The 24,233-nt window shown below is 42.3% G+C and overlaps 1 protein-coding gene across 1 annotated transcript in view; it reads left to right on the plus strand.

Annotated features, from left to right (window-relative positions):
- The first annotated feature begins 1,440 nt into the window (after positions 1–1,440).
- LCA5L (lebercilin LCA5 like) overlaps positions 1,441–24,233 on the plus strand; it is a 40,644-nt gene continuing 17,851 nt past the window's right edge. Inside the window, exons 1-5 of the mRNA XM_074325282.1 lie at positions 1,441–2,876; positions 4,310–4,375; positions 13,328–13,486; positions 21,437–21,768; positions 22,045–22,191. Of these exons, the coding sequence (XP_074181383.1) occupies positions 21,444–21,768; positions 22,045–22,191 (472 nt within the window). The 5' untranslated portion in view covers positions 1,441–2,876; positions 4,310–4,375; positions 13,328–13,486; positions 21,437–21,443. The remainder of the gene's footprint in view (positions 2,877–4,309; positions 4,376–13,327; positions 13,487–21,436; positions 21,769–22,044; positions 22,192–24,233) is intronic.

Raw genomic sequence — 24,233 nt, forward strand, 5'->3', positions numbered from 1 at the left:
GGGGCATATTCAGTTCTCTTAGATAACTGAGTCTCTCTCCTATTTTTAAAGTCCCCAGCTCATGGTGGAGGAGGTGGCACCGGCATCCTGAAGCAGGGAGGGCTCTGTGCAACTTGTGCACCGGCCCCTTCACCAGTCCCAGAGGCCTGGAGGCCTGGTCCCCTCCCACCCAAGCAGGTGCCTTCGATGAGAAAGGACACCCTGTCCCTGGAATGTACTTCAAATTCATTTCCATCAAGAGGAATGACTCAGATGACTCCCCCACAATGGAACTTAGACATCAGCGTGAAAAGCTAACTACTCCCCAAAGAAGGCCCTTGGTGAAGACAATTAATGTTTCTCCAAAGTTATGCTGTGTTTAGGTTTACATAACTTCATAGGTAACCTAAAACAAGAAATAAAGGCATATTTCTATTTTGTGGAAACGACAGTGGTGATGACCAGAGTAACTGCAGTGAGCTGAATAGCATCCCCCAAAAATTTATGTCCACCCAAAACCTCAGAATGTGACCTTATTTGGAAACAGAGTCTTTGCAGATGAAATTAGTTGAGGATCTTGAGATGAAATCATCCTGGATTTCGGGCAATTGATGTCCTTGTAAGAAGAGGAGAAGACACACGGAGAAAAACACCACATGAACAAAGGCAGAGGTTAGAGATGCTGCCACCAGCCAAGGAACCCCAGGAACTGGAAGAGAAAGGAAGCATTCTCCCAGAGACTTCAGAGAAAGCAGGCAGACTTCACACTTCTGGCCTCCAGGACTGTGTGAGAATGAATTTCGGTTGTTTTAAGCTGCCAGATCTGCGGTAATTTGTTACAGTAGCCTTAGAAAGCTAATACAGAGAAAAAGGTGCATTATGTTTAGTATGTAGCATGATCGAGGTGACCCCCAGAACAACCAAAAGGCAGTTCTTCAACTGTGGACCGCAAGGGCCTCTCTCCCTTCCATATGAGAAGGAAGCACCCTTTTCAAGGCAGAAATAAAGGCTCTAGTCTGGGGAGAGCTAGGAAAAGAGAGAGGGAGAGACCATTCGGATGGGAAAGAAAGTTCTGAGGAACCTCCATCTTTCAGGTTCCTCCCGTCCTGAGAACCAGGGTTGGGATGGTCCCTTCACAATAAACTGCTGATTTTGTTACTGTCCTGGGAGGACCACCAGCCACGAACCAGCCATCCTTCCATAAACATCATGTCTAGGGTGATAGTCGATGCTCCCCAACAACAAAAACAACCACCATCCATCCATTTGACAAGGATAAGTCACTACCGAAGGCTGTAGAAACACAAAGCCCACGAAACTGAGGGTGGACACGCTAAAAGGGGGTGATGTAAAGGGAAAGCCTTGCCCTACCCACCCCTACGACGCTGGAATAAACAGTCTGCTTGGAAATGAGCACTGCCCCTATTACACAAAAACCAATGTAAAAACCACAAAGGGAAACCACGACAAATTTAATTCTACACAAACATCAAAATACAATGTAAACAAAATTAAAAGGTAATTGACAAACTGGAGCAACTATTTGCAACACACATCACAGATCGTTTCACAGAACATCAAAACTTCTAAATCATTTTTTTACAGATGAACACCAAGTGAAAAAAGCAGGCAAAAGGCCAGAGAAGGCAAATCACAAAGTAAGTACAAATGGTCACTAAAAATATGAAAAACTGTCTATTGTTCCAGTAATCAAAGAAGTGAATAAAATGAAAGATGTCCATTTTTTACAATAAAATGGGCACTTTAAAAAGAAGTAAGATTAGGTCAAGGATTGGAGACGTCTGACTGGAAGGCGAGCTTCTCTCCTCCACCGTCAGAAAGCCTCCGGGTGGGGAAATCCGTTGATCCTTCCATTTCTCCTGCAGGAATTTACCCTAAGAAGCAGGCAAGGGTGACCAAGATGCATCTGCAAGGACACAAGGCACCGATACAACGGAGGGAGGGGACATGACGGGCGGGAGGGACAGGAGGGAAAGAAGCAACAATATACACGTTCATTAATTACGATTCCATCCTCTGGGCGAGTTGTACTTTTTCTTGGCACTTTCCTGTTCAGTCTAAATTCTCTACACGAAACCCGCGTTGCTTTGTGATCGAATGTTCTCTCTCCAAAGAAACCCAACTTTAGGAAAGCGAGGCTCACAAGCAGGGGACCAGGTGTCCTCTCCCCCCCCGGGCCCACTCCCCTCCAGGGCCACTTCCTCTGGGGAAACCGGGGGTCTACACCGCCTGCCTAGCGCCCCACAGGCAGCGCCCGGCGCTCGGTCCGCGCCCCTCGCCGGCGGAGAACGAGACTCGCGCTGTCGGCTCCGATTCAAAACAGCCGGCGCGTGGGCGACAGCGACCGAGCGCGGGACGCGACAGCGGGACGTTCGCGACCACGGGAACGCCGCGGGGCCAGCTCGTCCGCCCCCCGGCGGCCCGGAGCCGAGGAGGGACAGCAGCGGCCTCCTTACAGACGTCTATAGACACAGCCCACTTCGCCCTCACGGAGAAACGTGGGGCCGGATTTACTTCACGGTCCAGGACACCCGGCCGCCGGCCCGCGAGACGCGGCCCAGAGTGCGCAAGCGCGAGGATGTCGCAGCCCCGCCCCTTGGCTCCTCCCTTCCCGCCCGGCCTCCTGTCCCAGGAGGCCCCGCGGGCAGGTTTCCAGGGCGACGCGTCTGAGTCCCGAGGCCGCGGGGTTGCGCTGCTGCGGAAGCCGCGCGGAGCAGGTAACGGCCCCGCCGCAGCAGCCGCCGCCCTGTGCAGCGCGAAGCCCCGGCCCGGCCCCAGCCGGAGCCTCCTGCCAAGCTTTCCGGGCCTTCGGGTATCGCCCGATCACTCAGCCCCTGCGCATCTCGGGCCTCGGTGCCTCGCCCTCACTGTAGTTGGTAAGGTAGCCGGGTGGGCCGACCCCTTCGTCCTGCAAAGCGCGGCCTGGTGAAGAGCCGCCCTCGGCGCGCCCCTCCCCTAGTCCGAGAGTGACACACTCGCAACACACTCGGCGCAACACACTCGCCGGCGCGACACACTCGCAAGCCCACGCTGCTCCGCCGGGGACCCGCCAGCACGCTGAGTGGCCTCGGGGGACATTCAGGCAGCGGGAGGCTCCGAGCTGGCGCGGGTATGGCCAGGGGACCCGGCCAGGCCCTCGGGCAGCCGCCAGTCACCCCGGTCACACGAGGACCCACTTCATCCCCTCCCCCCCTTGTAGGTTTTCGCCTATAGTTTTATATCTGCGTCTGATACCTTCGATTTTGCACCTACCAACGTGCTTTTGCTTTGTTTTGTTTTCCTTCTAACCTTAGCGCTGACATTTCCCCAGCCCCAGCCCGTGGAAATCTGCATGCTTTGAAATGTCTGCTCTGTATGTGTTCCTCACCCGCTCGGCCTTGGAACCTTTTGTCCACAATTTCCCTTTAGTGCTTTCACATTTCATTGCCAAACTTGTGCCAACAGGTAACTTGTTTCAGTCCAGTTTTTGACTGCTGAACACAACCTTGAATGTTTTTCCTATCTATACTCCCTCACTCTCCATCTAAATGCCGGTGAGCCCCGAACATACCTCCGGCCCTGACCCTCCCTTGTACTTCGGAAGCGTGTTCTCACTGCCTTCCCCCATCTCTACTTAGACGTCTAAGGCATTTCCCACACTACAGGTCCACACCAGCTCCTGACTTTACCCCAAACCTGCTCCTCCCACACTTTTACCCACTGCAGTTACTGGAAACCGTCCTCCCAGTTGTCCAGGCCTTGGTGTCCTCCTTGACTCCTGTTTTTCTTCCTCCGGGCATTCAGTCTGTCAACACATCCTTCAAATTGTACCCAGAATAGATGCACAAACCTACCGTTTCGCCCAGCCCCCACTAACACCACCCTGTTCCACCATCAATCATCTGGTTCCTGGGTTATTTCAGTAGCCTCCTAATTGGTCTCCCTCCTGGTGCCCTCCCTGCCTGAGCACAAACAGTCTTAAGCTCTTTCCCCTTCCTCTGTTACTTCGAGTGAATCAGCTTAGTGGGAAAAAATGGACATGAATTTTATAAAGTACAATATTTTTAGTGCATACCCGGTTTGAGAAATGCAAATTTTAAACCAGGTAGACAAAGCTACACAAGCACCTGACTATTAACAAGCTGAAAATTGTCCTTTAGCTTTCTGATGTACATGACAGTGTCCCTGGATAGAACTATGACAAAAAGCTTTAAAACTGACTTACGGAAGAATCAAACATAATCCATAGACTTCTTCCCAGTGAGAAAAAGAAGTCATGTAGGAATTTAGGCTGTGTTTGTTCCCTGCTCTTTCTTGTTTGGTTTTTTAGAGAAGCACCAAAAGAGGCAAATTGAAATGGAGACAAATGCTCGTCCCTCTGCTGATCATTGCGATAGTAAGTACCCGGCACCGAGACTAGCCTGTCAGTCACAGAGTGATGCAGTGCTGGCTATGACCAGGTCCCTGTCCTCAGGGAGCCAGTGGCCCCCACACACCTGTACCCTTGCCAATCTCCCAGCTCCCATTTGTTCTTTTTCCATCAAGTGAAACCCCAGTTGACCAAAGTGACATGGTAGAATTACTGCAACTGGCAGAGGGTCTGTGGGATGTAGCACATTGTCAACCTCTACTGCACTCAAACTTCATCTCCCAGCTGCCCCTCATGCTGTCACTGCATAGAGGTGATGGGACCCTCCTCTCCTCCAGCTACCAGATCTGCAGGCCTTACCTACATTGTCCGCATCTTCCCTTTCTTCCTCCTGCCCAGTCCACCCTGCCCTGTGCTTTGATCTCATTCCCCTCCCGCTTGTCAAAAACCCTATCCTGTCACTGTCGACGCCCCTTCTCTCACTTATACAATCAGCTGTTCCATCTCACTGACATTGGGCACAAATACATGCCCCCCCATCTATATGCTCTTGATCCCCACCTTCGTCTGTCCAGCCTCGCCTTGTTTTCTAAGCTAGACCCTGATGTCCAGCGAGCTGAATGGCATTGCCGCATCAGACCTCTCAGATACCTCCAACCCAACACAAACAGGACCGAACAGTCTCCCACCACCCCACCCAACTGCGACCTGTACCACTGGAAACTGGGATTCCTCCTTGACCTCCTCCCTCACCCCAGCACCAGTGGACCACCAAGCCCCAGCGTTGTTGTTTCCTGTACATCTTTCACGTCTCTCCATCGTCACTGGTACCTTAGTTCAAGCTACCGCCTTCCTCCTTCCAGCCTTCTGCAGTGCTCTACTGTCTTACTTTTCTCTGTGCTGTTCCCTACACGGCAGCCAGAGTCAGCTCTTCAGAAGGCAGAGCTGATCATGCCATGCCTTCCCCAGCCTCCCTGTTTTGCTTACTGCTAGCTTCCCACTGCTCATGGATTGATGATTCAAATCATAATGCCATCTGGTGATGCTGTGGGTGCTCACCCCCACCTACGTCTGGAAACCATCTGGACCCTCCGGCCCTTGTGGCTGGGCCCCAGCACACCGGCTTCTTCTACCCACCAGGCCTTGGCACCGGCTTCTCTGTCGGTCCGCAGTGTTCTTCCTTCCTACCCCCATTCCTCTGCCTACTTAGTTCCCACCAACGCTTCATATCTCAATTCAGATGGTGCTTCCATAGGAACACTTACTTCCCAGGTCACTAGGCCAAATTTCGCTGTCATATGTCCTCAGAGACTTGTATCTCTTTCCTTTACAACACTTACAACAGTCATTATTGTGATTATTTTATTCCCGACATAGAATCGCCACAAAAACAAACATTTCTGTTTGTGTTCATCATATTCCCCCACACCTCCCTCAGATCCTGGCACATGGTAAGCACCCAAATGTGTGTTGAAAAAAATGAATGAAATGAACATTCTAATGCGTGAGAGCTATCAAATGGGGGGTATTTCAGTACAGTTTTATTAAAATAGAAAGAATGAAAATTCTAGTAGAAGTGATTAGGGAACACTGAAAACTAAAAAGAAATGTGGCAGTGGCCAGGAGGAGGCGCTAAAAGTTTACACTTGTATAAATTTAGCCCTAGAACGCAAGGTTAAATTTTCCTTTAATGTGGGGCAGTACACTGCATTTGCCCCCACTTGCTGGAAGTAGGCACAGCTTCTGATCCTGAAGGCATTTCTTTGGGATGCTCAGTCTGGTAGTAAATTCAAGCATTTTGTCAAAAATAAATAAAATACATAATATTGTTAAATGGCCAAAACCTACATAACCATCTAGACTTTGAATATGGCACATTTCCATATTATCAAATAAAGCTGGGGATTTCTCACGTATGTAGGCATATTTAATTTGTGGATTTTCATGCTAGACTGGACTTTAGAAGTCATGGAAAACAATCGGCTAACGTCACACATTAAACAGTTGAGGACAAACAGTTGAATGGGCAGAGCTGTCACTACAAGTCGGATGTGTTGCCACGCAAGCGTTTTCTCTTCTGTAACATCCTCCCTCTCTTCTTACTCAGCGTTAATTCTTAACCTTCCCTCTCCAATATCAGTGACCCACTTTCTGAGGCAAAAAAGTTGAGACACATAATCTTAAAAATGGATACATGTTTGAAATAGTGTTCCTGAAAGCCCTAAGACAGGTGGTCGTCTTACCTATGTGATACTATTTGTATAAGCTCAGGGAAGAGCTTTTCTATTCATTTAACATCCTGCTTCACTTTGCGTCAAAGTTTGTATAAAGAATTCAGGCCTTCCGTTCTGGAGGAAGACACACCCTCAGGTTGGGTCCTGCACGCTATTTCCTCATGACCCGATTCAGGCCGACCTCCTGGCAGGAAGGCCACGGAATGACTCTAGGTTCTTGTCAGTTACAAGGAGGTACCTGAGGTCCCCCTGTCCCATCACTGGTGATGAACACTGATGACCTGGTCAGGGTGGTGTCTCCTAGGTTTCTCTGCAAGGTCACCATCTCCCCCTTTGTATATGGTTAGTATTGTGCCAAATCCTGTTCCTTATCAAACTTGCATTCACTGGCCTTTAGCATCCCTTGACAGCAACCTCCACGATAGTTGTCAGATAGTCATTATCTACTTCTGCCATTCCTTGTACATTTATTAGTTATTATTCTCTTCCTTTCTCATTTATTTATTCATTTATGTCAGTGTGGATTCATGGATTCCTAGTTCATTTAATAGGTTGTCATCTTACTATATATCCTCATGTATTTTGGTGCTCAAATGTCGTAGATTTAACCAGTGCAAACTTCAAGTTGGCTTCTGGGTCCTTTGACACATACCAGCATTATCTTGTTGCCTGCCCCAGGCCTGGAATCATCCATTTCTCCAAGGCACCCTGACTCCTTTAAGCGGGGAGTTTCCTCAGTCTGCTCATTGTTACTGGTGTGTCATTGCTTCTAGAACCTCTCAGAGAGCAGAGATAGGAAAAACAGACACACATACACATACACACGATTCTATAACTATATACCTGTATCTATACACTTCTATATTCTTCATAGGTATAGAGATATACATTAACCCAGTATTTCCTATTCTAAGCCAACACCTCAGAGTTCTTTCTAGCCTTCTCCATTTGTATGTAAGTAAAACCCTTTCAGGCAGTAAGAAATTTGGCTCTCATGATTCTAAATATATTTACTTTTTCTTCAATTAACTTATTTGCCTGTGCAATTAATTCCTGACCTTGCCAGCTACCTGTCAGCTTTTGTCACCAACCCCTTGCTCTCCCCTCCATGCTTTCTCAGCCTCCAGACATGCCTCCACCCAGCCTCTGCTCAAAAGCCAGCCTTCTTGTTTTCTCCTAAATCTCCATCCTGAATGCAGATGAGAGAGTCTGCTGTGTGCTCCTGCTGCTTTCACCAGAGCAGACAATCCCACACGTTCCCAGGGTCAGTCAGTCACCTTCCTGGATATAGTCCAGAAGAGGTAAAGCAAGACGGTTTCTGGGAGCATAAAGTTACTTCCCCAAAGCATTTGAACTTACCCTCTTCTTGGACTTCTTGAAATTTATAATATTTTCATTTACATTTTAATAGCCTGCTTTTAATCTCATTTTGATTCATTCTGTTTTTCAGTATAACCTGTATTAGATTCCTAGGGCAGCTGTAAAAAGTTACCACAAACTCAGGAGCTTAAAACAAGATAAATTTATTGTCTTCCAGTTCTGGAGGCCAGACGTCTGAAATGAGTCTCATGGGCTAAAAATTAAGATGATGTCAGGACTGGTTTCTTCTGGAGGCTTCAGGGGAGAATCCAGGCCCTTGCCCTTGCTGATGTACAGAAAAGCCTGTATTTGGCCTGCGACCCGGAAGGGGTCCTTCCTCCATCTTCACAGCCAGCAGCAAAGCATCTCTGTCTGACTCTGCTTCCCTCATCACGGTGCCATCTTCTGATGCCTCCTGTCTCCCTTTTATAAAGGCCTGTGTGATTACCTCAGGCCCAGGTGGATAATCCAGGATAACTCAGGATAATCTCCTCTCCTCAGAATCCGTCAGGCGATCATACTCTGCAAAGTCCCTTTTGCTACATGCTTGTAACAGATTATGTTCACAGAGTCTGGGGATTCAAAGAGTCTGGGGATTCGGATGTGGACATCCTTGCAGGGTGGTAATTAGCCTACCACAGTACCAAACGCAGTCGTAAATCTTAAAAATGAGAGTATAACTCCTTTTATTATGGCAGATAATGAGCTACATGCAGACACTGATTAGAAAATGAACATGACAGGGAGATCTTTACATATCCATCCACACCTGCAGAGATGCACTTCCTTCTTCTCTTTTTTCCAACAACTATGCAGTTTCATCCAATTCCTTAATTTTTGTCATTCTGATAGATGAAACTGGAATCTTAATTGTTTTAATGTGCATTTCATTAACTAAGAGCAAGTTTGAACATTATTTTATATATATATCTTGGTTGTCCATGTTTCTGTAATGTGCTTGTACTGTGATGTGTTCATGTCCTTTGCCCATTTTACTAATGGCTTATTATAAGAATTCTTTGTAAATTGAGGAAATTAGCTCTTTTCATATGTATTAAAAAGTTTTCTCAGTTTCTGATGTCCCTTTTGACTTGATGATTTTTTTCTGTTATACAGAAGTTTTAAATTTTTTTGCAACCATTTTACTAAATATTTCCTTTGTGGTTCCTGGGCTTTATTTCTTGCCACACTTCATGTTTTCTTTTAAGATTTGTTTTTAACATTTACACTTTTAATTCATCTAGTATTTATTTTACTGTGAGGAATGCAATAAGGATTCACTCTTGTTCTGAGTTCCAGACAGATTTTGAACCAATTGCCCACCCGACCCCATCATTTATTGAATGTCACTTTTCTCCACCTTTATCTTACACCAGGTTTCCATATGTATGTGTTTCTGTTTCTGAACTCTTTATTTCATTATATTGCTCTGTCTATTCAAGCACTAGTGTCAGGATGTGTTGATGACCAGCTTCATATCTCAGTATCTGATAGAGGTAGTCCTTGGTCATCATTCTTTATCAAAATACTTTGTGTTCTCCCATATTGATTTTTATGTATGAATGAATTTGGTATCAATTTGTCAAATTAAAAAAAATATATATTATTAGCATTATGTTAGCAATATTTTAATTATATAGATTAAATTAGGGAGTATTTACATCTTTATCATCTTGGTCCCTCTTATATAACAACACAATATGCCTTTTAACTTACATAAATCTTCTTTTCTTTTAGTAGTTTTAAAGTTTTCTTTACATTATATGTATAAACTTATACTAGATGTCTTCAGTTTGGGGGGCAATATTGTAAACAGGATATTTTCATCTATTTTCTAAGTCATTTTAATTTGGATATAGAAAGGATTGATTTTTATATCAATTTAGTAACCTATAGTTTTATTGCTTTCTCTTTATAGTGTCATGTAGGGTTTTCTAAGTAAGCAGTTATGTCATCTGCATATTATAAATAATTTGCCTTTTCTTTCCAATATTTATACCTCTTATTTCTTTCTCATGTCTATTTTCATTGGCTAGTACCCCCAGAAAACTATTAACAGAAATGATAGTAGGCATCCTTATCTTAATCTTTTCAGCAATATATATTAATGTTTCATTATTAAGCATGTGAGGTTAGCTCTTAGTTTGAGATATATATTTCTTTATCATGTTAGGAAAGCATTCATTTAGAACATTTTGAGTTGGGTCAGCAGCAGTGAGAAGTTTGTCAGAAGTAATAGATATGGAGACAGAAACTAAAGTAAGATCGAGCAACCTTGAACATTAAGTTTTTTACTCAATATTTATTGGACACTTATTATTTCCTAGGAACTCTTCTAGGCACTGGGGATACAGCAGTAGACAAAACAGTCAAGAATACTGCCATCATGAAGCATACGATTTAGTGGGGGAAGTCAGGCAACAAATGAGCTAAATAAGTAAAACATGTACTATGTTAGATAATGGTATGTGTTAAGGGGGAAAAGTTAAGTGGGAAATGGAATAGGTAGTGTTGAGAATGAGGGAAAAATTGTATGTCAAGCTATTGTTTAACATAAAGCTGGTTAAGAATACAGTTACCTAGGAAATCCTAGCCACAGCAATCAGACAAGAAAAAGAAATAAAAGGCATCCAAATTGGAAAGGAAGAAGTAAAACTGTCACTATTTGTAGATGACATAATACTATATATAGAGAACCCTAAAGATTCCACCAAAGAACTGTTAGAACTGATAAATGAATTCAGTAAAGTAGCAGGATACAAAATGAATATTCAGAAATTGGTTGCATTTTTACACACCAATAATGAACTATCAGAAAGAGAAATTAAGAAAACAATCCCATTTACAATTGCATCCAAAAATAAAATAAAATAAAAATACCTAGGAATAAATTTAACCAAGGAGGTAAAAGATCTGTACTCAGAAAACTGTAAGACATTGAAGAAACTGAAGAAGATACAAATAAGTGGAAGCATATACCATGCTCATGGATAGGAATAATTAACATAGTTAAAACGTTCACACTACCCAAAGCAATCTACAGATTCAATGCAATCCCTATCAAAACACCAATGGCGTTTTCATAGAATTGGAACAAATCATCATACAATTTATATTGAACCACAAAAGACCCCAAATAGTGACAGGAATCTTGAAAAGGAAGAAGAAAGTTGGAGGTATTATGCTACCTCATATCAAACTATACTATAAGTTTATAGCAATCAAAACAGCATGGTACTGGCATAAAAACAAACACAGATCAATGAAACAGAATGGAGAGCCCAGAAATACTCATAAACCCACCTCTATATTGTCAATTAATATATGACAAAGGCAAGAATATAAAATGAGGGAAAAACAGACTCTTCAATATATGGTGTTGGGAAAACTGGATAGATACATGCAAAAAAAAAAATGAAACTAGACCATTTTCTTACACTATATACAAGAATTAACTCAAAATGGATTAAAGATTTAAATGGAAGACCTGAAACCATAAAACTAGAAAAAAATATAGGCAATGAATTCATTGACTTTGCTCTTAGTAATTTTTTTTTTTTTTTTTGAAATGTCTCCCCGGGCAAGGGAAGCCAAAGAAAAAATAAACAAATGGGACTACATCAAACTAAAAAGTTTGTGCACAGCAAACCATCAACAAAACGAAAAGACAACCTACTGAATAGAAGAAGATATTCACCAATGATACATCCAATAAGGGGTTAATATTCAAAATATATATAGAACTCATACAACTTAACACCAAAAAAAAGATTAAAAATGGGCAGGGGACCTGACTAAACATTTCTCCAGAAAGGACATACAGATGGTCAATAGACATATGAAAAGATGCTCAAATTCACTAAACATCAGAGAAATGCAAATTAAAGCCACAATAAGATATCACCTTACACCTATCACAGTGGTTGTCATCAATAAATCAAACAAATGTTGGCGAGGATGTGGAGAAAAAGGAACCCTTGTGCACTGTTGGTGGGATTGCAAATTGGTACAGCCACAATGGAAAACAGTATGGAGGTTCCTCAAAAAATTAAAAATAGAACTACCTTAGACCCAGCAATTCCACTCCTGGGTATTTATCCGAAGAAATCCAAAACACTTAACTCCAAAAGATATATGCACTCCTATGTTTGCTGCAGCATTATGTACAATAGCCAAGATATGGAAGCAACCTAAGGGTCCATTAATAGACGATCAAATAGAGAAGAAGTGGTACATGTATACAATGGAATATCACTAGGCCATAAAAACGAACGAAATCTTATCATTTGTGACAACATGAATGGACCTAGAAGGTCTTATGCTAAGTGAAATATGTCACACAGAGAAAGACAAATACAATGTGATCTCATTTATATGTGGAATCGAAAGAAAATAAGCAAAACAAAAAATAGAAACAGACTCAGATACAGAGAACAAAGTGATGGTTGCCAGATGGGAGGTGGGTTGGGGGCTTGGTGAAAACGTGAAGGGAATAAAAAGTACAAATGGACAAAATAGTCACAGGGATGTAAAGTACAACATGGTCAATAATATTGTAATAACTGTATGGTGTCAGGTGGGTACTAGACTTATTGGGGGGATCACTTAAGTAATGTAATTGTCTAAGCACTATGCTGTACACCTGAAACTAATATAATATTGAATGTCAACTATAATAGAAAATTTCTAATAAATTATTAAATAATATAAAAAAATACAGTTACCTACCCACAAAATAATTTGGGTTGGGAAACATAGTTCTAACCATTTGAAAACTAAATCATCCTTATGAATTGATTATAACTTCACTACAGAACATTCACCTTTAAGAATTAGGATTTTCTGATTGTAGTAATAATCAAGAATCTGATAATTTGTGAGACTAATTATTGAGCCAGAAGGACAAATTTTAGTATACAAATGATACTAAGTCTATCAATATCAGTGCTTAAGACCCAGTGCCCACCAGTAGTAGTACCAGCTTCCTGGTACTTTTCTTCCTTTCGTTATTTTCTGTCATTTACAGTCAAGTAACACATAATCCAAAAACTTTCATTATTTATGTTCAACTTTGCACTGGAAAGAACAGGCAAGTGACTTAGACCAGCTTAGTTTCTGCCCCCAACACTTTGTAAAGCGCTGCTCTATTATGGCCCCTTTAAATCTTATTTCAGCAGGACTGTTTTATAACCACAACCAAGAATTTCCCTCTCAACGGCCAATAGTCAGCTCACGCTGACAGAGAAGAAGCCTCAGAGTGTGAAATACACCGCAATGCATATGCAAATGATATATATGTAAATTAATACTGGTTCAAAACTTCTAACTTCTTATATAAATATTTATTGTGAGATCTTAACATTTTCTTTTTGCACTATCATCTTAGGTCTTTTGAAATATATTCTTTGCTTAAAAAGAGACCAAAACGTGTCAAAAAACTTTACCCTAGAAACCGCCTAAGTACTACTACAGTGTGAAGAACCCTCCGCTCAGAACATACTGCTGACCTTCATACATCTTGAGAAAGTGTAATAAAGAATAGCAGGTATGCATTCATTCATTTTAAAACATTTTAGCCTATGCTTACTTTTTGTCTGCCCTGCTGCCAGAGCAGGGTGAAGTCAACTGAGTGTAGTATTCTGAATGATGCAGATGTATTTCTTGAACATTCTTATTTCTAATTCTGTAATCAAATGAACATGATATACAAATATATTGTTCTTGTAGGCAGCCACACCTTTTCACCATGGCACATTCCAGAAAAACTGGATCACAATTTTCCATTTAGAGCAGTGTTTTTAATTGTGAGCTGTATTCCTGAATCATAATGGCAAAAAAACTACAATAAGCCCTACCCACGATGACAGAGACAGTGAAATTATGCCTCAAGTGCAATAAAACAGGCATCACTGTACTGTAAACACCATGCAGAACATAAATGCTGCCAAAATCTGAACTGTACATTACCATGAATTTCACGTATCAAAACCTAGTGCGCTAATTCTAGTAAGCATTAATTACATGATTACTAACTTTATTTTCACATGCTTGAAGGCAGAAGTTTGCCTTCTCCATAACCCCCGTGCCCAGCAGACACTAAATGTTCTTTGATTGAACATTTTAATTAATTAATTAATTAATTAATTAATTAAGAACATGAGGCATTTGGCCAAAGACCTGGATTTTTCAATAATGCACCACATCATCAGAAATCCGTGTATGTGGAGCCTGCAGACATGTTTTATTAATAACAGTGGTGAGGTGTGGCTTATTTATGTTAATATGAAGACACTCCAAAACAACAGAATCAACTTATAAGTGTAATTACAGGGCTGGCACTAGTCACCAATCAATTACTACCTGATCAATGAGAAGGCTGGTATTTACCAGACTGATTATTCAGACAGCTGCTTGTTATGTACACGTATGCAGGGTGCATCTCACTGCCGACTGTAGTCATAGCCCATATTCGAACTTGGTGTTTCATTGCTGATGATGGCTCTCAGGCTCAGCTTCATGAAAAAGTGTGGAACTTGCAGTCTCAGGGGAATCCAGACAGACCCATATTCAGGTCATCCGGGTAGAAAGTTTAGAACAGTTCTGGGGTCCTGGGAATTCCAGAATTCTAGGAATGTTTGGTCTCTTTGATGGGTATAACTTATGTTAACTTCAGGTAATTGTTTTGGAAATTGAACTACCCTGATAAGATACGTCTGAGTGTATTAGTTATCTATGCCTGTGCAACAAATTACCTCAAAAGTAACAGCTGAAAACAATAGTGTGATTGGCCACCACTCCAAAACAGTATTTTGATAAGACCATGATTTTATTAAAATTAATGGATTAGAGATACAGAAAATATGGCATTATATAGATTTTTAAAAACCAGGTAGATAAATATTCTAGAAAGTATCTATTAACCTAAATAAAAGAAGTCGTTTAGCATAATATCCTGCTCTTCCAGTTTTCTGCGAGGTCATTATTGACTTTGTAACCTCCTCTGGTAGATTCACAGTTTTCTTTAAGTCTCTTTCCAGTTTCCAAATTGACAGTTTACTCACTGGAAAAACAACAACATTGATTATCCTGAGGGGTCAGGAGTCTGGTCACACCTGGGTCCTGTGGCTCGAAATGTCTCTCAAGGCTGCCGTCATCTCAGGACTCACCCAGAGAAGGTCTAAGCCCCACGCTCACTCTGGCGGTGGGTGTAGGATTCCGTTCCTCACAGGCTGTTGGTCTGAGGCCTCAGTTCCTGCCACGCGTGCCCCTCCGTGGGTCGGCCTACAACATGGCAGCTGGCTTCCACCAGTTTGAGCAAGGGAGAGAAAGAGAGGGTGACAGAAGCCAGAGTCTTTTAGTCACCTCATCTTGGAAGTGACATCCGAGTCACACTAAAGTGGAGGGGATCACACAGCGTATGAACATTGGGAAGTGGGGTCAGGGGGGCATCTCAGAAGCCACCTACCACACTGAGAGTACATCCCACAGACAGCCTCAGGAAGGGAAAGCCAGCGGGACTTATACGCTAGCCCCCGCCCTCCACTCCATCACTAGAGTGCACCAGTGCTCTCTGGGAAGAAGTGACTGTATGTGGAGGAGTCACCTACTGGTTCCTGGCTGAATGGATGTCTACAGTCAGGTGATTCTTGGCACCCAGCATCAACAGTGAGGGTGCTGCTGCTGCCCTTGATGGCCAACAAGGAGCCCTTCACCTTTCTAGGTAGTGCTGGACCCCCCTCCGAAAATCACACGGTGCAGACTGAGTCCGTGGGAGCTCAAAGTGGTTCTTACGGAAAGATTCAGGAATAGGGCTGTTTGGGCAATTGAAGCCTTGTTTCTGTGTTCTAGCGTGTAGTGTCATACAAGGGGCATGTCCCCGCCTCGGCCTGGAGGGGGGCAACGGCTTTCCAGGTAGATGGTCCCTGGGCCTTCAGCAGAAGCCCCAAATGGACTGCCCTCATTTCCTCTCATTCTGTCTTCTTCCTTTTCTCTCTCTCTCTCTCTCTTTTTCTCTCTCCCTCTTCTCTGCTCCCACTTTTGCCCCAAGATTTGCCTTACCTCCCTAGATAAATAATGAATAGAAGGGAACTTCACAGTCTGACAAAGGAAATACCTACAGATAGCATCAGACTTAATGGTGAAAAACTGGATGATTTCTTCCCAAGATCCAAGACAAAACAAGGACTCCACCTTCACCACCACTTCTGTTCGACATTGTACTGGAGAGTCAAAAAGGTCAATGTTAGAAAAGGTCCATATTATTTACAGATGGCATGATCATCTATGCAGAAAGTCTGATGGGATCTACAAAAAAGTTACTGGAGTTAATAAGTGAATTCAGCAAGGTTGCCGGATCCAAGGTCAATATGCAAATACCAATTGTATTTCTATACACTAGCAGCAAACAATTGGAAATTGAAAGATAATAGCACTTATAATAGCAACACAATACCAGTTACCATGCAAAAAGATGAAATACCTAGGGATGACCCTAACAAAAGATGTTAGAGCTTTGTGTACTGAAAACTACAAAACATTGCTGACAGAAATTAAAGGAGACCTAATAAATGGCAGGGGTGTCTTATCTGTGGATGGAAAGACTCAGTTTTGTCAGGGTGTCAGTTCTCCATGCATTTATCAATAGATTCAACACAATCCCAACCATCATCCCATTAGGCTTTTTCGTAGGAATTGACAAGCTGATGCTCAAATTCCTGTGGAAACTCCAAGGACCTAAAATAGCTTAAACAACTCTGAAAAGGAAGAACAGACCTGGAGGACTAACACCACCTCATTTCCAGATCAATTATAAACCTGCAGTAACCAAAAAGTGTGGTATTGGTGTAAAGATTGAGGAATAGAGCACTGGAACAGAATAGGGAACCCAGAAATAGAGCCACTTGTGGACATCTGAGTTTTCACAAAGGTGCAAAGGCCATTCAGTGGGCAAAAAATGGTCTTTTCAAGAAATGATACTGGAACAATGATGTCCTTATACCAAAAAAAATAGAACTTTGATCCATAATAATTAACTTGAAATGGATCAAAGTAAACTTAAAACTATAACACTGCTAGAAGGAAATAAGGAGAAAACCTTTGTCACTATAGCTTATACAAAATTTCTTAGGTGTGACACCAAAAGGATCATTGAAAAAGAACAAATTGATAATTGCACTTCATCAAAATTTAAAACGCCTGCAGACACTCTTAAGCAAATGAAAACACAAGGCACAGACTGAGAGAAAATATTTGCAAGCATATCTAAAAAAGGACTTACGTCCAGAATATACAAGAGCTCTGAAAACTGAACAATAAGAAAACAGTTTAAAAAATGGACAAGAGATTTAACATCTATTTCATCAAAGAAGATGTAAGGATGACAAATAAGCACATATCAGTGTTTACTAACTAAGAAACCAGATGACTAATTTCTGTACTGTGTCACGCATGGGTGATCACAGCTCCTCTTAGCCCTCTGTGAGCTTGTGATTCAGAGAGACTCTTAAAAAATATTGTAGCTGGGGCACAGCCGCGTCCTCAAGCCTCAGTGTTCTAACTGACAAATGGGGGAGAATGCCACTGTGTTCTAATCTGGTCTTCATCTCACCGTCTATCACGCCATCACAGTGAGTTATGATTCATCTGAAAGGTTAAGGGCTAAGTAGTCATTTTCCACATAGACTAGTATTTTTTAACTCTCGAGTACAGGTAAAATGATGAAAAGCTGAACAGCAAGTAGTTCCCGTAGGCTTATCACAAGTGTTGACAAAACTTAACATCTTAATGTCACTGTGATGAATGACTGGGGTCAAATTGTGTTCATTTGGGCTCAAGCAGTATGGTATAGTGAAAAGAACTATAAAGGCAGACAGGCCTGACTTAAAACTCAGTTCTCCCACTCACCACTTGTGACCTTGGACAAGTTACTTAACCTTTCTGAGCCTTAATTTACTCATCTGTAAAATAGGGTTAATAATAGCTGTTTCTCGGGACTGTTGTCACAATTAAATAAGCTAACATATGTAAAGTCCTAACTCTGTGCTTGGTATACAATAGATGGTGGTGGAGGTCATGCACAAGCATTTACAAACAGGTCGTGTGGCAGCACTGTGTTAGGCCTGAGGTTACAGCCAGCACAGGACAGTCCCCAGGGAGTTTTCAGGCTAATGCAATTAGTCAAGCGGTTGTTCCGGGTGAAACAGTTGACGTGGAAATAGACTGACTCTTGGGGTTGCAGCTCTTACATGAAGACACCAGCAGTGCCCTTGATAGTCCTGCTGTGTGTCCCAGAATTCCTCTTCCAAGAGGGGAAACTACCGTTTGTTGATTACTTACTATGCGACAGGAACAGTGACAGGCCTTTTACAGTCTCATTTCCCCCTATAATAACCCGGTGAAATCTGTGGTCTTATTCACATTTCACAAGTGGCCAAGGTCACTGAAGTGAGTAAGTGACAGACCCAAGTTCAAACTCAAATCGGTCAGCCTGTAAATTGTCACTCTGTCGCACTCCCATGACTGTAGTAGTTGAACAATTTGTGACTAACATGAAAAACACTCTCGAATTAAGCCTTAATCCTGCAAGGCAGCATGAGGAGATTTCTCAAAGATGTGTTCTGAGGTGGGGTAGGAGGGACTTTTTACAGGAGAGGTCAGCCAACGTTTAGCTTGTGTCAGGAACAGCTGGTTAAGAAGCAAATTATCCTGTGGACTAAGAACCACTGTTCATGCAATTTGGATTTATCAAGATGGGTGGGGAGGAAATTAGGGGCTAAGGTCATGAGCAAGAAGAGGTGAGGAGGGGCAGCTCTCAGGGACAAGGACAGGTGAGGCTCTGAGGGCTGCAGCGGAACATTTTTGGTCCTTCGGGGTCTCTTGCATCAGCATCTGAGTCTCTTAATCCAGATGCAAAGGATCAAAACTAAGGGTTTTTGCCTGTGCTTCTGCCCGTTGCTACATGGCAGAATGAGTCTAGGAAGATCAGTTCTTTACTTAGGATTATGTAATGTTACTACCTGTATGTTGTTTGCAGTTATGATGCTTAATGAAAAAAGTCCTGACCTTGAAGCTAGAAAACATGGACAATCACATAACCTGTCTGAGCCTGTCCCCTTTATGTGGCTGGGATTAGATGTTGAGAACACAGTTTGTAGGAAGTAAAAGTACTATTTAAATATTAAATACAATGCTGATACTACTAAGACGATGATTTGGGCTAAGATTCCTGCAGTAGGGAGATTATGAACTGCATTGTGTATTTCTTCAGAAGAGGAGAAGGCTAGAGAGTCAGGCAGGTACAGAAAGTGGCAGAAACTTACTTAGAGGGGAAAAAAAAAACCTCTCAGTAGAGAGAGTGGTGTCAGGAAAGACCTGATAGCCGTTAATTTCTCTTTGCTTTCTTGATAAAACAGAAGAATTGAGAGTATTCGATGAAAACAACAATCCTTTTAGAGACCCCAAGAGATGGATTCCTTTGTTTCAAACTGCCATTGAAGTAGGCAGATATGACAGAGATTCCAGTGGCATTATTGTGCCTTAATACAGTAGCATTATAGAAATATAGAGCCATCTGGTTTGTAACGGAAGTTAGTTTTATTGAGTGTATACATTTGAGGTCCTTCTTGTGTTTGATTTCCTATTCTCTAAAATATTTGTGACCTATTAATGAAGAACTACTCTGTTTAAATTACTGCAAGTTGTACTTAATTTGAATTAAATCCACCCTAAATTTTAAAAGTGTGACTCTCTATAAGTCTTAGTTTTTCAGTCGTGCCCTTTGATTACACGGACTTTACAACTGTGTGGTATCATGTGCCCCTGATTAGATACTAGGATCACACCATCAAATTCCATTTTTGTTTTTAGCTTTTAAACTTATTTCTTTTAAAAAAAAAAAAAAGATTTTATTGGGGAAGGGGAACAGGACTTTATTGGGGAACAGTGTGTACTTCCAGGCCTTTTTCCCAGTCAAGTTGTTGTCCTTTCGATCTTAGTTGTGGAGGGCGCCGTTCAACTTCAAGTTGTTGTCCTTTCAGTCTTAGTTGTGGAGGGCACAGCTCAGCTCCAGGTCCAGTTGCCGTTTTCTAATTGCAGGGGGCGCAGCCCACCATCCCTTGCGGGAGTCGAACTGGCAACCTTGTGGTTGAGAGGACACGCTCCAACCAACTGAGCCATCCGGGAGCTCAGTGGAAGCTCAGCTCAAGGTGCCGTGTTCAATCTTAGTTGCAGGTGGCGGAGCCCACCATCCCTTGTGGAACTTGAGGAGTGAGTTGAACCGGCATCCTTGTAGTTGAGAGCCCACTGGCCCATGTGGGAATCGAACCGGCAGCCTTCGGAGTTAGGCGCATGGAGCTCTAACCGCCTGAGCCACCAGGCTGGCCAAACATATTTCTTTGAAGTCTAATTTACTATTGTTTAGTTTCCAAGTAAGATTTTGATTTTTCGCATTGAATAGGTAACTATATACCCTGTTTCCCCGAAAATAAGATGTACTTGGACAATCAGCGCTAATGCGTTTTTTGGAGCAATAATTAATATAAGACCCGGTCCTATATTATACGAGACCCGGTATTATATTATGTTATATTATACCCAGTCTTATATTATAGTCAAATAAGACTGGGTCTTATATTAATTTTTGCTCCAAAAAACGCATTAGAGCTGATTGTCTAGCTAGGTCTTATTTTCAGGGAAACACGGTAGTAACTAAAAAAACTTAGTTTTGATTTTTCCAAATCCACTATTCATAAAAGTTTGGTTTCCGTGTAGCTGGAAATATAGCAATTATTTACTAAACAAATGTAAATTTTCCATTTCGTAGCTTTTCTTCAAAAAGGTTCCAACCACTGGATGATTTTCTTATGCAAATCAGCCTGTTTTTGTGAATTGCTTCTTCTGTCATCAAGTAGTATATAATCAGGGAAAGCATGTTACAGTAGTCTAAATAAAGCATAGAAAATTGCAAATTTCCTGAATTAAAGTTAAAAAACCTTATAATCATGAATCAAGTAGATTAATTCTATTCTATATGTTTGATCTAAAAAGTATGTGGTTTGATCATTAATAAATAAAAGTGTGTACCTCTCCACAGATATGTCTGAGTTTTCTGAGCGTTGCGCTTCAAACCAGTCATCCAGACTTAGCAAGTATGGTCATTTCTTCAGTTCTGACCAAGGCCAAAAATCCCAACAAACAGCTATCCTTATCGAATAAGAGTGGAATGCACTAATTCATAAATTGTTGTCATGGTTGTTATCTACTCTGAACTTTATCTTATGTTACCTGTGAATATAATCTCACCAAAGTATGGTCTCAGGAGACTTATATTTTATGTAGAGAAAAATACGAAAACCAAACTGAAATCTTTCCAGAAAAATACTGCAAAAGAATGTGTTGTTTCATGTTCTTAATTATCGATGTGTAGTTACATATAATAAAGCACAGGTTTGTTTTAAAGTCAATAGCTATCAATCTAAAGTGACTTTTCTTCTGTTAGGTTTACTATGTCTTTGGCTGATACAACAGAAACCTGTGTAGATGAGTATTTCCCCAGCGTGGCCTTAGAAAACCACAGGACATCAGCAGACTATAGGAGCAGCCTGAGCACAGCTGATTTTCCAAGGAACAGTAATGCTTCCGATAGGAGTGTCGATTACAGCCAATCTCAGTGTTCCTGTGGGAGTTTCAATTCTCACTATGATTATTCAGAAGACTTTGTTTCCGAGTGTTCAGAAACAGCTGTTAATAGAAGTTATTTAGAGAAACCTGTGGTGAAAGAAAAAAAGGAGAAGAAAAAATGCAATGTTCATCAAATCTCCCAACCTAAAGGTAAGAAACAAAATTTCCCACCCAAGACCAAATTTCTAGTTACAGTGACTTTATTATTTAGCACACAAGAATATTTGAAAAGGTCAATATTCAGTTTTATTATTTTTCCTTCTCATAAATGTGTACTATAAGTGAAATTTTCTAGAAGGGGTTAGGAAATAGAGACATTGAGAATCATTACAAAATAACGAAAGTTAGGCTTAAAATGTAAAGCCTAGCCGTCTTACATGGCTTCACCTGCTGGAGCCTACTAGTGAGGTGAGTTCCATTTTTTAGTTAACAGGTGGCCTTGTTACAGAGTACCACAATGCTCGGATCTCATGGGCTTCTTGCCTTTCATCCCAGCTGAGGAATCATGGTTTGGATCATCAATGAAATGTAAATTCCTGTCTCAACACCCCAAGAAGATGGTCTCCAAGTCTGGTGAGGCATATCGGCAAAGATAATCTTTTGAAACAGAGATGGTTCAAAAGGCTGTGGATGTCATTTCCTTGGGGATTTTTAGATGTATCAACAGGATTTCAATTGGATAGGATTTTTATTTTAGTCAAGTATTAGAGATTAAATCAATGTAAACATCAAGCAATTTATTTCGACAATTTGATTGTCAAATATTGGTCATTTCCTTCTTTTGTAGAAAAATGTACTTTCAGAATTCTTTCAATTATATATCCTTCTTTGATGTGTTTTGTCAACACAATGCCAAAACGTGTGATTGTCATTCAAAAAATTGGGATACCAGAAGAGAAGTTGGTTTAGTGTCTTCAATTGCTGGGACAACCTTTTGCCCTGCTGCCTTTAGTTGGTGTAGGTGGAGGAGGTGGAAGACCTAACTTAGTGCTGAGATACCCTCTCTGACAGACAGGCGTGGGAACTGTGGAGAACAGGAAGGGAAAAGGCCCTTTCTTTGACCTTCTTCTTACCCTGGTCCTTGGAGGAAGTGGGTCACTATCTATTAAGGTGAAATACAGTGTAGACCTGGAAGAGGGAGAGAGGGAGAGAGGGAGAGGGGGAGGGAGGGAGGGAGGGAGGGAGGGAGGGAGGGAGGGAGGGAGAGAGAGAGAGAGAGAGAGAGAGAGAGAGAACGAACCTGGTGGAGGGCAGAGCCAGCAACAAGTGAGAACACGGAGCCGAACCAGACTGAGGGCGTGAAGAGTGCAGGAATGGAACAGGACAGTGAAACCAAAGAGGAAACCGACCAGGACAGGGGACTTGATGAGGCCTGGGAGGATGAGGAAGGAAACCGCATGGGCAGAGAAGTGCGCTAGGATTACAGGAGTGCTTTCAAAACGAGGGGTGGGGTGGGGGACTCGGAAGGAGGGAGCCGGGGCCTGTAAAATGTGAGCGCAGTGAGCACGCTGCATTCTAAGCCGAGTGAAGTGTTGCTATGGACTTACATGTACATGCTTTTGGTGAATTAACTTAATTTGAGGATGTGTTTTAGCTCTGTGGTTTAAAAATTAAGTAGCCTAAGAGTGGTCTAATCATTCAGCTAAATTTGCCTTAATTGTGTGAAATGGGATAGAAGTTGTAAGTTTTATCATTCTTGTTATGTGTAGGTTAGGATAATGAAGTATAAAACCATTAGAGATTAAACCCTATTTCAGTTTTCTATAAGCTTCATAGTTATACAAGTATGCATAATGTATGTAGTAGGAATTTGTTCTCTACCACTCAAATACCAAGTGGTATATATACTTTCCTGAAGCAAACTGGCTCTCCTCTCCCACCCACCCACTAAAGTAGACAAGAAATTCCATCTCAGGTGTGTTTGGGGGATGGAGGACAAATGGAGGGCCTTCCACAGACAAGAACATGTGGGGAAGGGTCTCTGGTCCTTCCTTTTCATCACTTACGTGTTCCTTGCCCAAGCCCATGTGATGTTTAGAAGGCTAATGCCTCCTCTTTTCAAAACACCCACGCCCTCTGGGCACATGCCTTCCTGGGACCTTGGCCAGTGCTCCTGTGGCCGTGAGGTTTAGTCCCCAGGCCCCAACCATGCTGACTCTGCCCACCCTCCCATCACTGGAACACACACGAGACAAGGACACAAGCCTCCACTGCCACGTGACCCACCACCCGTCATCCTTCTGGTCTCAGGGAACTCCCTCTCCTCTCCAGGGGTCACACCACCGAAGAGCTAGAAGACATTACAAGTTAGAGGTCAAGTTCAGTCATGCTAGGCAAGGCATAGCACGTGACAGCCACCACCCAGTCGTTTTCATGCAGCCTCATCCACATCACCTGTGTTTAGGGCTAGCCTAGCCAGTGCCCAAGCGATTCAAGTGGGCTTGACACAACCACAGGCACCTCTTCACTGGCCTTCTAGCAGCTGTCACAGAGTCTGGCCTGTTCTGCTTTCTAATTTTCAATGTGCTCAAAAGCCAATACCAAAATACTCCAACATTCAACCATAGGCCCTACTGAATTGTTATGGCGGGAAGTTAAATAAATACCATTGGAAG

Source organism: Rhinolophus sinicus, linkage group LG01 (genome assembly GCF_036562045.2).
Source record: "Rhinolophus sinicus isolate RSC01 linkage group LG01, ASM3656204v1, whole genome shotgun sequence".
Lineage (NCBI taxonomy): Eukaryota > Metazoa > Chordata > Mammalia > Chiroptera > Rhinolophidae > Rhinolophus > Rhinolophus sinicus.